The sequence below is a fragment of the Neoarius graeffei genome, chromosome 12 (genome assembly GCF_027579695.1).
Source record: "Neoarius graeffei isolate fNeoGra1 chromosome 12, fNeoGra1.pri, whole genome shotgun sequence".
Taxonomy (NCBI): Eukaryota; Metazoa; Chordata; class Actinopteri; order Siluriformes; family Ariidae; genus Neoarius; species Neoarius graeffei.
In genome coordinates, this window is record NC_083580.1 from 65,084,320 (window position 1) to 65,100,110 (window position 15,791).

The window sequence follows — 15,791 nt, forward strand, 5'->3', positions numbered from 1 at the left end:
CCGTGTCCGCGTGGGTTTCCTCCGGGTGCTCCGGTTTCCCCCACAGTCCAAAGACATGCAGGTTAGGTTAACTGGTGACTCTAAATTGACTGTAGGTGTGAATGTGAGTGTGAATGGTTGTCTGTGTCTATGTGTCAGCCCTGTGATGACCTGGCGACTTGTCCAGGGTGTACCCCGCCTTTCGCCCGTAGTCAGCTGGGATAGGCTCCAGCTTGCCTGCGACCCTGTAGAAGGATAAAGCGGCTAGAGATAATGAGATGAGATAAAAATAGATAGATAGGCAGATAAATAAATATGTATTTATATATGTATAAAAGGAAAGAAAAAAAGGAAAAAGAAAAGGCATATATAAATAGGCTCGCCGACACTAATGCTGTGCACTAAAGACATGGTTCACATGGATTCAATCACAATTGCATATAGATGCAAGATGGCCGCTAAGTGGAAATTAAGTGGGCACAGTTTTAAGTTGACCTAAATGCCTCAATACTAGATCTCGGACAGAAAAGAATTTGTCCCTGGACCCCCTAAGGGTACATTTTATTTTCTCTAATTGTATGAATTGCGTTACATCGCTAAACCACAAAGACGCTTTGGGTGGGTTTTTTGATTTCCAGTGTAGTAACATTCTTCTGCGTGCAAGCAGCGTCATAAAAGCAATTATGTTTTTATAACCTTTCCTTAATGTTGCATGTCTCCTGTCTGTGGTACCAAATATGGCCATAGCTGCGTTGGGTTGAAGATCAATACTCAGAGCTTCTGACAGCGTTTTAAAGATGGTAGACCAATAGGTTGCCAGGGCTGGACATGACCAAAACGTATGTGTTAAAGGGGAACAGAGGGCAATATATAGAGTAAATATAACAATAAAACACACATTGATGAACCTTATTCAAGACTTACAAAAATTTTTTGTTCTAAGGTTGGAAAGTTATAGTGTTTTGAAAGTAGCTCGAGCAAACTATTTCCGCAGTTTGAACAGCCCGCCATGATGTTAATTTTATCCAATCAGTGTCTCTGCGTAACACTCATGACGTATGTGTTGGCTCATTGAGGTTGGGAATAGCACGTGTGAAATACCTGTTTCTGCCTCTTGCGACGATTTCGCAAGTCCCCGGGTGGCGCCTATCTCATTGCAGCAAATAAACTCTGCTGGACTCGTGAGCAACTCCACGTTACATTTTCCGCACGAGCACCACGCCGTGTCACCTGCACGCAGACGCTCTGCCCCACGCTCGCCATGCCCATGGTCAGCATCAGTCTCATCCTCGCCGTCATCCGAGCTTTCTTCTCTTATTTCATCACCGGAGTCGAGAGTACCTCTCCTAGGTTCAAACTGGTACCCTTCTAAGCCATAGCCTGCTTGCAGTGTGTCTTGCGGGATCTCTTCGTATGATTCGACAGAGCTGTCGCTTTCACTTGATGCGCCCGACGCCATGATTACACGCTTATCTCCTCTATTTCGGAGAGTTCCGCTAGTGCAGTGGGTAGCGCTGACGTCACGGCCTTTTAAAAATGGCGACTCTTGTGCGGTTTAGCGTATAAAGTATTATATTTACAATTACCAAGATATTTCGTTGTTTTCTAGTACATAAATTTGATAGAATACTTAAGAATACGTTACTTTGTCACATCAGCAACCGTATATATTATATTTTGTACCCCTTTAAATCAGCAGGAGTGTTTCGATACCTGTCGCAGCTTGCGTCTGTGTTAAGGTATATTTTAGCCAGTCTTGCTTTGGAGTAGTGGGTGTGATGTAGGATCTTGAATTGTATAATGCTCAATTTGGCACAGGAAGTGCTGTCATTTACTCTTAGTAGAGTGCTCTCCCAAGTGTCATCTTCCAGGTCCTCCCCCAGCTCATTCACCGAGTCTGCCCTGATCTTTGCCAGTGTTGTATTTTTAAAAGAGCTTATACAATCATTAATTCTTGAAATAAGTCTTTTAGGATTAAATGGGGATTTTAACAGATCATCTAAACCAGAAGGCAATGTTATGTATGGAAATTTGGGATCATGATGTTGAAGGAAGTGGCGGACTTGGAAATATCGAAACGGACTAGACTGAGGGAGGCCAAATTTGTGCGATAAATCATCAAAGCTTGCAAAAATAGAGTTTATGTACATATCCTCAAAATTATGAATGCCACATCTCTGCCAAAGAGTAAATTCGGAGACTAACCTAGCTGGGGGAAAAAGGTGATTATTGTGTATGGGACTTAGATGGAGAAGGTTTTTAAACCCAAAGTTGCGTCTAAGTTGAACCCATAGTTTGAGGGTGTTTATGACTATAGGACTATTAGTGTATTGTAAGATAGAGAGGGGAAGGCTGGAGGTGACCAGGGCTCCAAGATACCCCTTTTCCACCAAATCAGTTCCAGGGCTGGTTCGGGGCTGGCGCTGGTTCACAACTCGTTCAACTTGCGAGCCAGCTGAGAACCAGTTTGCTTTTCCATAGCTCGCGGTGCTAAGGGAAGCCACATCATTACGTCGCTGTATACGTCAGTTACGTCGCTACGTTTGCATAAACCTTGGCGCGAATATCGAAGCAAAAACAACACGGAAGAAGCAGCAGAAGCAACAACAAGAATAATAATAGATGACTTCGCGTTTGTACAGCTGCTGCTTCTCGTCGCTTAAAAATGGCGATCTTTTGCGGTCTTATTGTTGTTGGTCTTAACAACTCCTCCCCCTCCCCTGCTGACGTAAGCGGTTCTTTCCTCTGGCCCAGCAGAGAGTTGGTGCTAGCCTGCAACCGTTTTTTCTGGCCCCAGAGCCAGTTCTTTGTCAGTGGAAACAGAAAACCCGGTTCCAAACTAAGCACTGGCCCCGAACCAGCCCTGGAACTGCTTTGGTGGAAAAGGGGCAAGAGAGGTGGAGATACAAGATGCAGCTTCAAGGCGGCACCAGTCTGCATCAGGAGTATGGAGCCAATGCATGATTTTTTGAACATTTGAGGACCAATAATAATGACACAAATTTGGAAGAGCTAAGCCACCTTGCTTTTTAGGCCTCTGTAACAATTCTAACCGTGTTCTGGGCTTCTTCCCATCCCATGTAAATAAAATTAAAGCCTTATCAATAGATTTAAAAAAGGATTTAGGAAGATAAAGTGGAATACATTGAAACAGATAAAGAAACTTGGGGAGCACATTCATTTTGATACAGTTCACTTTCCCTGCCAAGGATAGGTTAAGTGGTTTCCATTTCTTCAGGTCTAATCTGACTTTCTCGAATAGCAGACAGAAATTTTCTTGATAAAGTTTTTGCATGTCCCTTGTGATATTAATGCCCAAGTATCTAAAGCCATTTTTAGACAGTTTGAATGGTAGAACACCATCCTGTATTTGAAGAGCCACATCATTAACAGGATGACATTCACTTTTACTGAAGTTCAGTTTATACCCAGAAAAAGCACCAAATCTTCTCAGGGCGTGAATAATATGGGGAGCGAATGCAACAGGGTCAGATATATACATTAATAAATCATCTGCGTAAAGAGATGCTCTATGCTCCCCCTGCATGAATCCCGGTAATTGATGGTAATGTCTCGTCTCGTCTTCTTCCGCTTTATCCGGGACCGGGTCGCGGAGGCAGCAGTCTAAGCATGGAAGCCCAAACTTCCCTTTCCCCAGACACCTCGGGAAGAATACCGAGGTGTTCCCAGGCCAGCCGAGAGACATAGTCCCTCCAGCGTGTCCTGGGTCTTCCCCGGGGCCTCGTCCTGGGGGGACATGCCTGGAACACCTCCCCAGGGAGGCGTCCAGGAGGCATCCGAAAAAGATGCCTGAGCCACCTCAGCTGATTCCTCTCGATGTGGAGGAGCAGCGGCTCTACTCCGAGCTCCTCCCGAGTGACTGTGCTTCTCACCCTATCTCTAAGGGAGCGCCCAGCCACCCTGTGAAGAAAACTCATTTCGGCCGCTTGTATCCGCGATCTTGTTCTTTCGGTCATTACCCAAAGCTCATGGCCATAGGTGAGAGTCGGAACGTAGATCGACCGGTAAATTGAGAGCTTCGCCTTTTGGCTCAGCTCCTTCTTCACCACGATGGACCAGTAAAGCGACCGCATCACTGCGCAGGCTGCACCGATCCGCCTGTCGATCTCACGCTCCAAAAAAAAAAAAACAGTGAAATTATAATAATATGATCAATAGATCACAGCAGTTGTGCTGTGTCCTGCACGTCATTGCTCTCATCCATGGCCAAAGCAAAAAACTCGAATTCTGACGCTTTCTCATTCAGCTGGTCATACACATTGTCCCCCAAATCTTCGGTTCGCCTGGTCATAGCAGGTGCGGAGAGACTCACCGCGTTGAGCGCATCCTTCTTGTCGGGATACACCTCCTCGGCCACAGCAAGCATGCATACTTTAACAAAGTCCCCATCAGTAAACGGCTTTCCATGGGTAGCTAGTAGGTGAGCTACCGTACCTGATAGCTAGCTCGGACAGCAGCCTGGTTGATCTGGGTTCGGCGAAGGAATACATTCTGTTGTGCAGCCAGTCCGCATTTCATCCTCCAAATCCTGTCTTCTCTTGTTGGCCCTCGCAAACTAGCATAGTCTTTGTGGCGGGTTTCGTAGTGACGACGCAGATTATATTCTTTGAAAACCGACACACTTTCTTTACATACAAGACAAACTGCACGGTCCTTACACCGAACGAAAAAATAATCGGTGGTCCACTGTTCTTTAAAAACTCTGCACTCTCTGTCAGCTTTTCGCTGACCGCTAGCCATTTTGCTGTCCTGAACACTGACAGTTCTCTGCGCGTGCGCTGCCTGTCACTGCTTGATCGCGAGCATATGACGAAAATTCGGAAAATATGAATAGTTCATTTTAGAACTAAATATCAATTTTAATTGATAAAATCAACAAAATACAAGATGCAGATGTTATTTGCCAAAAAGCAATTTAAAAAAATAGGCCATGACCACTTTTGGGGATTGCCTCATAGGGCCGGTTCAAGTGGTGGGGGGAAGAGGGGCTGGGGGGGCCGGTCAAAGGGGGGTGGCGGGCCGGAGTCGGCCCACGGGCCGTAGTTTGATGACCCCTGCTCTAAAGTATGAAACATATTTTATGTGGGTTTTTTTTTTTAAAGACTTTTTGTTTACCATACAATTCCGTATATGTTCCATATGTTATTTCATATTTTTGATGTCTTCAGTATTGTTCTACAATGTAGAAAATAGTCCAAATACAGAAAAACCTAGGAGTGAGTAGGGGCGTACAAGCTTTTGACTGGTATTGTACCTTTTAAAAACTTGACCAGATTGATGGAACATGGGCTTACGTCTGTCAAATAGCAACTTTTTTTTTTAAAACAAACTCTTATTCAAAAGAGTTTGTTAGTATAGCAGCAGAATATAAACCGTGTGGAGTTGTGAATGACTATGAAGATTAACATGTATTAAGTGACTGATCTGCACTTTCTGAACATTTGAATTCGGATAGCGGCAGGCTTGTAGTACTCGAGTCCAACTCGTGCCCTAATTTTAAGGACTCGTGACTTGGACTCGGACTCGTTCATTAACTGCATTCGGACTCGTGAATTGGAGACGAGGACTCGGATTGATTTTTTTTTTTTCTTTATTTTTTGTAACATGCCAGAATAATTTGACATAAGATATTTATATCTACATTAATTTTTATACTAATTTCGTATAACAATGTCGTCTGAGGGAGTTTTTCCTTGCCACCGTCGCCACAGGCGTGCTCATTGGGGATAGATTAGGGATAAAATTAGCTCATGTTTTAAGTCGTTCAAATTCTGTAAAGCTGCTTTGCGACAATGTTTATTGTTAAAAGCGCTATACAAATAAACTTGACTTGTCCGCTTTGCTTATATAGACTTCTCGTGCAGTGGGAAAAAAATGCACTGCTATGTGTTCCATATGTAGAAGAAGTATCGAGGAGACGACGGGGACAACCTCGAACTTGAGTCATCATTTGGCAAGACTCCACCCAGAGAAGTCTGTGACATGCTGTGTTCATTGCTCTGTTGATAGTGGGGCTTACTGAGCGATGAACTAGCTAGTGTTAGGTGGTGTTTACATTAGACCGTATCAGCGGATCATCAGATTAACGTTTTTTAAAACGATTCACGTGCACACAGCAACGCCAATACACGGATACGCTCGGTTCCGCAGGCATCCTGCGCTCCAAATCACTCCTCCCTGAACAGCGAGTGCCCTCTGGAGGGTGCGCACTCCGGCCCTGCGCAGCTCTCAGAGCGTGCGAGTGAAGTGCACAAGCAGCGATTCGGGACAAATAGCAGGAAGTGAAGTTCGCGACGTTTTTCAGCAGTCGTGTCACATGACCAACGTGGCATGACCAACGCCAGCGAATCAGGAAGGTGGATGTCACAGTGACATTGTCCAATGACGACGTCAGCTAGAGCTCAGCACTGCGTATCCTTGTTCCTCAATGTTTACACAGCACCGGATCAGATACGTACTGGGTTGAATACGTGGGCCCTGGCGGATTCAAACTGTTCCGCCTGTGGAGTCGTTTCCCGGCGTTTTAATGTGCACGGACAGTGCATCCGCGACGAAAACGATACGGATACGGTCTAATGTAAACACCACCTTAACCCTCTCTCATGTTATTTGCCCTGTTGATAGTGGGCGGGGCTTGCTGAGCGATGAACAAGCTTTTTAACTGTAGCCTATTAACTAAAATGGGTCAGTCGAGCAGGAACATTAGTCCAACACAGCAGCAGAGACGCTTTCACATAAAGGCCGCAACAGCCACTGTCAAATGGTGCAGTTGGAGTCTTGTTCTCGGCGTGGACTCGACTCGAAATTTTCTTTAATGACTTGAGACTGGGGCGGCACGGTGGTGTAGTGGTTAGCGCTGTCGCCTCACAGCAAGAAGGTCCTGGGTTCGAGCCCCGGGGCCGGCGAGGGCCTTTCTGTGCGGAGTTTGCATGTTCTCCCCGTGTCCGCGTGGGTTTCCTCCGGGTGCTCCGGTTTCCCCCACAGTCCAAAGACATGCAGGTTAGGTTAACTGGTGACTCTAAATTGACCGTAGGTGTGAATGTGAGTGTGAATGGTTGTCTGTGTCTATGTGTCAGCCCTGTGATGACCTGGCGACTTGTCCAGGGTGTACCCCGCCTTTCGCCCGTAGTCAGCTGGGATAGGCTCCAGCTTGCCTGCGACCCTGTAGAAGGATAAAGCGGCTAGAGATAATGAGATGAGACTTGAGACTGGACTCGGGGTTTAGTGACTTGACTACAACACTGGATAGCGGTACTCTGCACTCGCTCACTGCTATAGTCGACGTTAGAACTCGAACCATGTGAAAAGTACTTTCTAATGTTTTCTTTTGGTTGTAGCGTGTTTGTTTTGCAGTTTGTGTGTTTTGGTTAAGTATAACAACTTCCATCTGTCTTGTCCTCTGTGAAATACCTGCCATTGTCTAGTGTCATATCCGTCAGTTTGATTTTATACCTCACATCCTGTTCACACTGCAACTACATCAGTACTGCGTCCGAGATGATGCAACAGTACAACTCCCACTCTCCGTTCTGTTGCTCAGACTTCTTCCACGTTCATAAATGTTTGAACTGAAGGCAAAATATGCTCATAATCATTTCAGTTAGTCTTTAAAATGATTAATAGCTTGCTTAAAACAGGAACGAGAAAAACAGTTTGTGAAAGCAGTCAGTCAGATGTGGCTTGACATAGCCGTGCATGTGAAACAGCGGAGTCACTGCACTGAGCAGGTCATGTCTTGTTTAGACAGAACTGGTCTGCTCTATTTCACATCCTAACCATGAGATGAAAAGAAGAGAGATAGAGGAATGTTTATTAGATTATCTTGCAGTGCTCATAATGCAAAACCTGTCGTGTGTACTTTGTTTCCTCCAGCATCCATTAGTCTCCATCTGCTGGTAGACTTAAGAACTGCAGTTTATATATATATATATATATATATATATATATATATATATATATATATATATATGCGCGCGCGTAGTTGTCGACTTACGATTGCGTTTGGTTACGACTGACCGGTCGTAAACCGATCTGGTCGTAAGTCGGCCTATGTTAAATGAACATAAGTATGTTGTGATGTGTAATGATATTGTAATCATCTTATTTTATCAACATTTTCTTATTTCATTACCTTGGCTTATTATTTGGTTTAAGTCAAACACTGCATACTACACTGCATACAGTACAATTCGTTTAATATGTGCAAAACAAAAAATACGAAATACAGGTGTGAAAAATAGAAAACATTTTAGTTTGAAACATACCAAAATACAAATGTAAAACATAGCAAAATACAAGACTTAGTGACCGCTGGCATCACTGGTGCTTGGCTGTGGGTCGTCTACGTCATCATCAGCTGTTGCAGCGCTCGGGCTGGCGGGAGGATTTGCTCGTTTCATAAACCAGGAGCTGGGGCGGAAACTGTATGATGGAGTGCACGAGGGAGCACGAGAGAGACTGCATGTGTGCCTGGAGCTGGGGCGGAAACTGTCGTATGCTCAGCTAGCTCATCTGGGAAACACTTGCCAGTTATAACCAGATGGTCGTAAAGTCGATCGGTCGTAGGTCATAAGTCGACAACTACCTGTATATATATCTTCCATCCATCCATTATCTGTAGCCGCTTATCCTGTCCTACAGGGTCGTAGGCAAGCTGGAGCCTATCCCAGCTGACTATGGGCGAAAGGCGGGGTACACCCTGGACAAGTCGCCAGGTCATCACAGGGCTGACACATAGACACAGACAACCATTCACACTCACATTCACACCTACGGTCAATTTAGAGTCACCAGTTAACCTAACCTGCATGTCTTTGGACTGTGGGGGAAACCGGAGCACCCGGAGGAAACCCACGCGGACACGGGGAGAACATGCAAACTCCGCACAGAAAGGCCCTCGCCGGCCGCTGGGCTCAAACCCAGGACCTTCTTGCCACGAGGCGACAGCGCTAACCACTACACCACCGTGCCACCCCTATATAAATCTTATCCTGGGCAAATAATGAAACCCTTTCTACAGTGTGTGTATGTCAGCCCTATATATAGCTACCACAGCAATTTATCTATGATTCCTTGTGTTAATTAATGAAGGAAACAAACTTCATACTTTTTATCAAGTTATAGTTTAACGAAACACAAAAATGTACTGGTGGTCTTGTAACTGCTGATATGGTGTTTTTTGTTTATGCCTGCAGTGTAATATAATCAGAGGTAGAGCTGTAACATTACATGGGAAAATCTTCAGGAAAGATGAGTGTGTGGTTTTCTCAATAACATGACAAGCTGCATTTTCTTTATCTTATTCATTTCAAGGGAGATAAATAAGAGCGGTGGTGAGGTTTTACAACTGTTAGAACAGGACCGAAATTGTTTCATGATGGTTCAACAATGACGAATGTAATTATAAACTGATTAAAACCTATCAAGTACAAGCGATATCATTCTTTTAATAAATCAAAAAATTAGTGGGCAAATCACTGGTTTAATCAGTCACTGGCACATCACTTTGGGATTTGCTGTTATTGGAAAATAATCAACTTTAGGGTGTTAGTGAATTTTCGTTTCACTGGGCTGCATCACACCACCCACTTGATGTGTTTCACAGCCCACGGTATTTCCACTAATGGAAGCAAAAATGCATAAATGGGTTTTAAATGTCTTGTACTCTGAACTCAAGTGTGTGTGTGTGTGTGTGTGTGTGTGTGTGTGTGTGTGTGTGTGTGTAGGCTCCAGATAGCGCAGGACGAGCACCGCTCAGTGGAGGTGGAGAAGGTGACTCTGGAGCAGAAGTTGAGAGATGAGATTAATGAGGCTAAAAATGAGGCACAGAGACTCCGAGAGCTGCGTGAGGGCACAGAGAATGAACTGAGCCGCCAGAAATATGCCGAGGAGGAACTGGAGCAGGTGACCGCACGCGCGCGCACATATGCTCTCAGAATGGATGTCACTTTTTAAATACTGGTCGGATTTTCATTGTATTTCTATATTCGGTGACAAATAAGAAGAACTGGAATGGTGAAATGTTTTCCTTCCATCAAGTTAATCAAAAATCAAAATCGGCATTCCTAAAATCATTCAGCTCGATATAGGAAATAAATAATAAGCAAAATATATTAAACATGATACAAAGAGGACAAAAGTGTGCTGAAATATCAAGTAAAAATATTTGATTATAATCAACTTGATCTAATATTCCTCATTAATACAAATATAAGATTATTAAGCCTGCTTATATTACTCTATCTGTGGTTAAATCTTGCATACAGGGGGCTGCAAAAGTAGGTATAGAGGATGTGCAGTCACGTGACCCGCACGTGTGTACTCCGCCCACTCCGCCACATTGGACGGCATCAGGATAGTTTACCTTGCGCGAGCGTAATGGATCCAGGGAGTAATCCCCAAGAAAATTCGGAAAATACCCCATCTACATCGCGCGATTACTTGTCTAAGTTTGTTCAGCATCTTGAAGGTGACGTGAGGCAGCGTTACGTGGAAAAGTGTTCCAGGTTGGGGATTGCAGATCCGTACAACTTGCCGCAATCCTTGTTCAGGGAAATTCGGAGCTGCGGTGCCGGCGATTTGCCCGATCTGGCCTACCACGACATTTACAATTTTCTCGTTAATCGTGAATCGTGTTACACTGGCAAAGCCCTCAAAGCTTACAAGAGCCTGGAAGCTTATAAATATTTTGTTGCGGGATGGATATCTCAACTATACCTCTGGAAGGTCCCGAAGAAGGAAGTCTACTTGATAACCTCACGGGTAAGTGGCATTAAGACGTTTATCATAAGGGTCATTCCATGTCAATTCACACACCCTCCCCACTGACACCTCTTCAATTTGCCTGATATTTATTTTATTAGTGCCTTATGATGTCAAAAGAAAGAATCCAAAATTTTAGCTTCCTAGCTGGAACGGTTTTTGAATTTTGGCCCTTCAAAGTTTGGGTGCCACGCCCACTTTTGGGGTCCGGGAATTGTACACTTAATTTGCAAGCATTTTTGGAGGCCCATATCTTTTGTTCTAAGGGGAATATAGACCTGTAAATTGCTATATCTATGTATTCTGGCCCTGTCTATCTGATTCTGCACCTAAAAATAGCACAAGTTTACTAACTTTAGAGATATTAACCCCTTAAAAATGGATTTTTTTAATGACAATTTTTTTTTGACATTTCAGGGGTCCATATCTTGGAAAGTTTTTGTGTTGATAGGGTTTAAACTGATTTATCATCATATTTGGGAACTCTACTGTGTACTTAGAGAGTTTCAGGGCACTCAGAGGTTTGGTGGGGGTACAGGAGGGCCCCAAATATGGCTTCGGGACAAAATTACCGTTTGGTGCGTCCTACTTCAGGCCATTAGTTGGCCATGTGGGCACATGATGACTGGAATGAGCCTTTAACCCTATCAACAGACACCTTTTATCAAGCTTTTAAGCCAATAAAAACTTTGATTATCCAACTCCTTCAATATAAACTAAGCATTTGTATATGGTACTATTTTTGCATATTTTCTGAAAAATCCTAAGTCAGGAAAGTAGGTCACCTGTTGTTTTGACTGCCTGTTCATGTTTAAGGTAGTAAAGCACACCCATATAGTGATTTTAATCTATGGGAAGATTATTTATACCCAATACCCCATTAGTTATATTGACAATTACAAGGGATAAACCCTTTCCCGGCTGTTTCACGATGCCGTTTTTTTTTTTTTTTTACATTTGACACCTTTCCCTGTATCCAACCAAACTCTGACCACTATACACTTAATAGTTAAATGCATCTTTCAAACAGGAAAGGGAAAGATGCAAACAAGGGGATAATCCCAAGAAAAACATCCTGGTTGCTTTACTACATTTGTTCTGACATCCGATCTGGAAGTTAAACCTAGACTCATCAGGTTTTTTTTTTTTCAAGAAAAGGGGAAGGGGCCCCGAGCCACTCATGTGGGGAAAATTAGCATATCAATTAGTATTTCCACTTTTTACTAATTGATATGCTCATTTTCCCCACATGAGTGGTTAGGGGCCCCTTCCCCTATTCTTGAAAAAAAAAACAACCCTGATGAGTCTAGGTTTAACTTCCAGATCGGATGTCAGAACAAATGTAGTAAAGCAACCAGGATGTTTTTCTTGGGATCATCCCCTTGTTTGCATCTTTCCCTTTCCTGTTTGAAAGATGCATTTAACTATTAAGTGTATAGTGGTCAGAGTTTGGTTGGATACAGGGAAAGGTGTCAAATGTAAAAAAAAAACGGCATCGTGAAAGAGCCGGGAAAGGGTTTATCCCTTGTAATTGTCAATATAACTAATGGGGTATTGGGTATAAATAATCTTCCCATAGATTAAAATCACTATATGGGTGTGCTTTTACTACCTTAAACATGAACAGGCAGTCAAAACAATAGTTGACCTACTTTCTGGACTTAGGATTTTTCAGAAAATATGCAAAAATAGTACCATATACAAATGCTTAGTTTATATTGAAGGAGTTGGATAATCAAAGTTTTTATTGGCTTAAAAGTTTGATAAAAGGTGTCTGTTGATAGGGTTAAAGGCTCATTCCAGTCATCATGTGCCCACATGGCCAACTAATGGCCTGAAGTAGGACGCACCAAATAGTAATTTTGTCCCGAAGCCATATTTGGGGCCCTCCTGTACCCCCACCAAAGCTCTGAGTGCCCTGAAACTCTCTAAGTACACAGTAGAGTTCCCAAATATGATGATAAATCAGTTTAAACCCTATCAACACAAAAACTTTCCAAGATATGGACCCCTGAAATGTCAAAAAAAAAAAAATTTGTCATTAAAAATAATCCACTTTTAAGGGGTTAATATCTCTAAAGTTAGTAAACTTGTGCTATTTTTAGGTGCAGAATCAGATAGACATGGCCAGAATACATAGATATAGCAATTTACAGGTCTATATTCCCCTTAGAACAAAAGATATGGGCCTCCAAAAATGCTTGCAAATTAAGTGTACAATTCCCGGACCCCAAAAGTGGGCGTGGCACCCAAACTTTGAAGGGCCATAACTCAAAAAACGTTCGAGCTAGGAAGCTAAAATTTTGGATTCTTTCATTTGACATCATAAGGCACTAAGAAAATTAAAATAAGGCAAATTGAAGAGGTGTCACTGGGGAGGTTTTGGGCATTTGTGTGAATTGACATGGAATGACCCATAAAGAGACTATGCAGGACGTTTTATTGTAAGAATGTTCGTAATCTAAACTCAGTTCCAGATAATGACAGGGTTGTAAATATGTATGTTTTTGTCTGAAAAACAGTAACTCAGAAAGCCGCGCACGCCTGCGCAGAAGCTGCGCAAATGTGCGCAGCTTTCTAACCAACTGCCTTCTTCTCATACTAATACTTCCTATGTTTCATGGACTGTAACAGCATTTGCTCATTTAGTAATTTTAATGCATAATTTACTTTGATGAAATTATTCAGACCAGGGCTTTGAACCGGTTCAAGGAACGAAAACAAAAACCGGGAACTTTTTCTATTTCACATGGAACAGAAACGAAACCAGAAACTTTATTATTTTTTATGTTCCGGAACAGAAATGCTTATTAAAAATAATGGTAACCGGTTAATACTGGTTTTTATTTCGTTCCTCAAAGTTTCCGTAGCCTACAAATAAAAAAGTCATTCTTCTCCTGCGCAAGTTTCTATGACCCGCTGGGGTTCACTTCCTGTGTGACGTTCGCTGACTGAATGGAGAGAGCGGGAGGGTGGACTACTATCACGTCTCCACATCTTAAATAAGAGGTAAATATTGCAGTCTATCGTTATTCAAAAATGTCAATTTCAAACACGATATCAATATATTTGTCCACGTTAATGAGAGGCTCGCGAACATTAAATGACGTTAACCTCTGTTAGCCTATCAATGCATAGGGCCTGACTAGCCTTTGGTAACACACTAAACGAATTATCTTTCATTTTTGGCACTTTTTCTGTTTGTGTAGATGGGAAGACATACTGAGAATCCAAATCGCCAACATTTGAAATAATAATTGTTTTGAATTATTTCTTGTCTTATTTAATGAAGGTTGTAATAGAATTAGCCTACATTTGGCTTAAGCTGGATGAGACAGAGACATAATTTTATAGCCATTTGTTAAACAGCTGGCAGGGAACGTAATTAACCGTTCCAGGAACGAATTTTTTTTGTTCTAACCGGTTCGGGAACGTCTATTTAATGGTGGAACCCCAAACCGGAAACGTTAAAATTCCGTTTCTGTTCGGAACGAACCAATAAGAAAAAAATTCTGGTTCAAAGCCCTGATTCAGACACTCCAACGCCCCCCCTAAAAAAAAAATCTTATCTGCACGATTCAGCCGCGAAAAAGGCGCATCCGCCATTTGCATCCCTGTTTAAACTCGTAGGTTAACCGACTTTAACCGGCTAATGAGGCTCGATGGTCGGTCAAGATTTTTTTTAGTTTTCGCCATCCCTACTATGGATTGGCCTTTCAAAGGCATATATGAGCCAAAAAGATAAAACATTGCCATAGACTAGGCCAGGGTAGTAGGGCTAGGCATAGCCATTTTAAACATTAGAGATCAAGCGGACTGACGGCCCCAAACACTGTACTGTCTAGTTTCCAAGTATGCAGTTATCATTCAATCCGAAAATCAACTTAACAGATGTACTAGGAGTACTGAATTAAAAGATTACACCTACCTGATATGAAGTGTTCACTACAAATTCGGCTGGTAGAACTGGGGTACCAGTGCACAGCGGACACCCATTTTGCGCGTCTCTCCGCGTCTGCGGGGAATCTATAAAATGACAGGCCCTCCTTTTGGCCCTGTCTATTGGTACAACCAAATGCTGAACAAGATGTAACCATTCTCGATAGATCTACTCCCACACACTTGATAATTAGAACGGGTTCGTCTAAGTTCTATGCGCGACCTTGCCGTCCAAAATGGCGGATAAACAACTATCACGTGACCTCGTGACGTCACGTGCACGCTCTCTATACAGTAATGAAAAACAATGTTTGCACAAAATGTTAGTATTAAATGAAACATACGTAGCACCACTATTATAATACTGGAATAATCCTTACTGTATACCTACTTTTGCAGCCACCTGTCATTCCCTATGTAGTGAGCACGTACAGGGAATTGGAATACGTTTTGGACTTAGCCAGACTGTATTTGTGACGTAATCTAATCTAACCTTAAAACATGACTGTGGTTAAATAAATAACACTACTGAAATATAAACTACTCTTCAGGATTTTCACCATTTGTGGTTGGTGTGGTATGAAAATATAGTGTTGTGCTTCTTCTTCTAATGGCTGTTGCTATATTTCACTTCTTCAAAAGAATATTCAAATAAAAATTGCGGTGTAATTTAAAATCTAATGTAACAGCTCTAATGTACACACATGTTTACATGCAATACAGGACAATCCATGACAACACTGTTCTGCAATTACAACGTCTTAATGCTAAGGCGTGTGTGTGTGTTGTAGGTGCGCACAGCTCTGAAGAAGGCAGAGAAAGAGCTGGAGTCGAGAAGGTGCTGGTCTCCTCCTGAACCGCTGCAGAAGTGGCTGCAGGTCACACATGAGGTGGAGGTGCAGTACTACAACATAAAGAAGCAGAGTGCTGAGAAACAGCTTCTAATGGCTAAGGAAGGGGTGCGACCATCTCTCTGTCTCTCGTGCACACGATCATCAAATTGTTCCATCCACAATCAGAATTTAGTTAATATTGTGTGTCTTTTGTCCTGACAGGCGGAGAAGATAAAGAAGAAGAGAGGCACGCTGTTT

The 15,791-nt window shown here is 42.8% G+C and overlaps 1 protein-coding gene across 3 annotated transcripts in view; it reads left to right on the forward strand.

The window, feature by feature from the left end:
- Positions 1–15,791, forward strand: part of stim1b (stromal interaction molecule 1b) — a 125,648-nt gene that overhangs the window by 90,691 nt on the left and 19,166 nt on the right. For all 3 annotated transcript variants that reach the window (XM_060936242.1, XM_060936243.1, XM_060936244.1), the window contains exons 9-11: positions 9,726–9,903; positions 15,492–15,659; positions 15,756–15,791. The exon at positions 15,756–15,791 is cut by the window's right edge and continues 65 nt beyond it. In XM_060936242.1, the coding sequence (XP_060792225.1) occupies positions 9,726–9,903; positions 15,492–15,659; positions 15,756–15,791 (382 nt within the window). The remainder of the gene's footprint in view (positions 1–9,725; positions 9,904–15,491; positions 15,660–15,755) is intronic.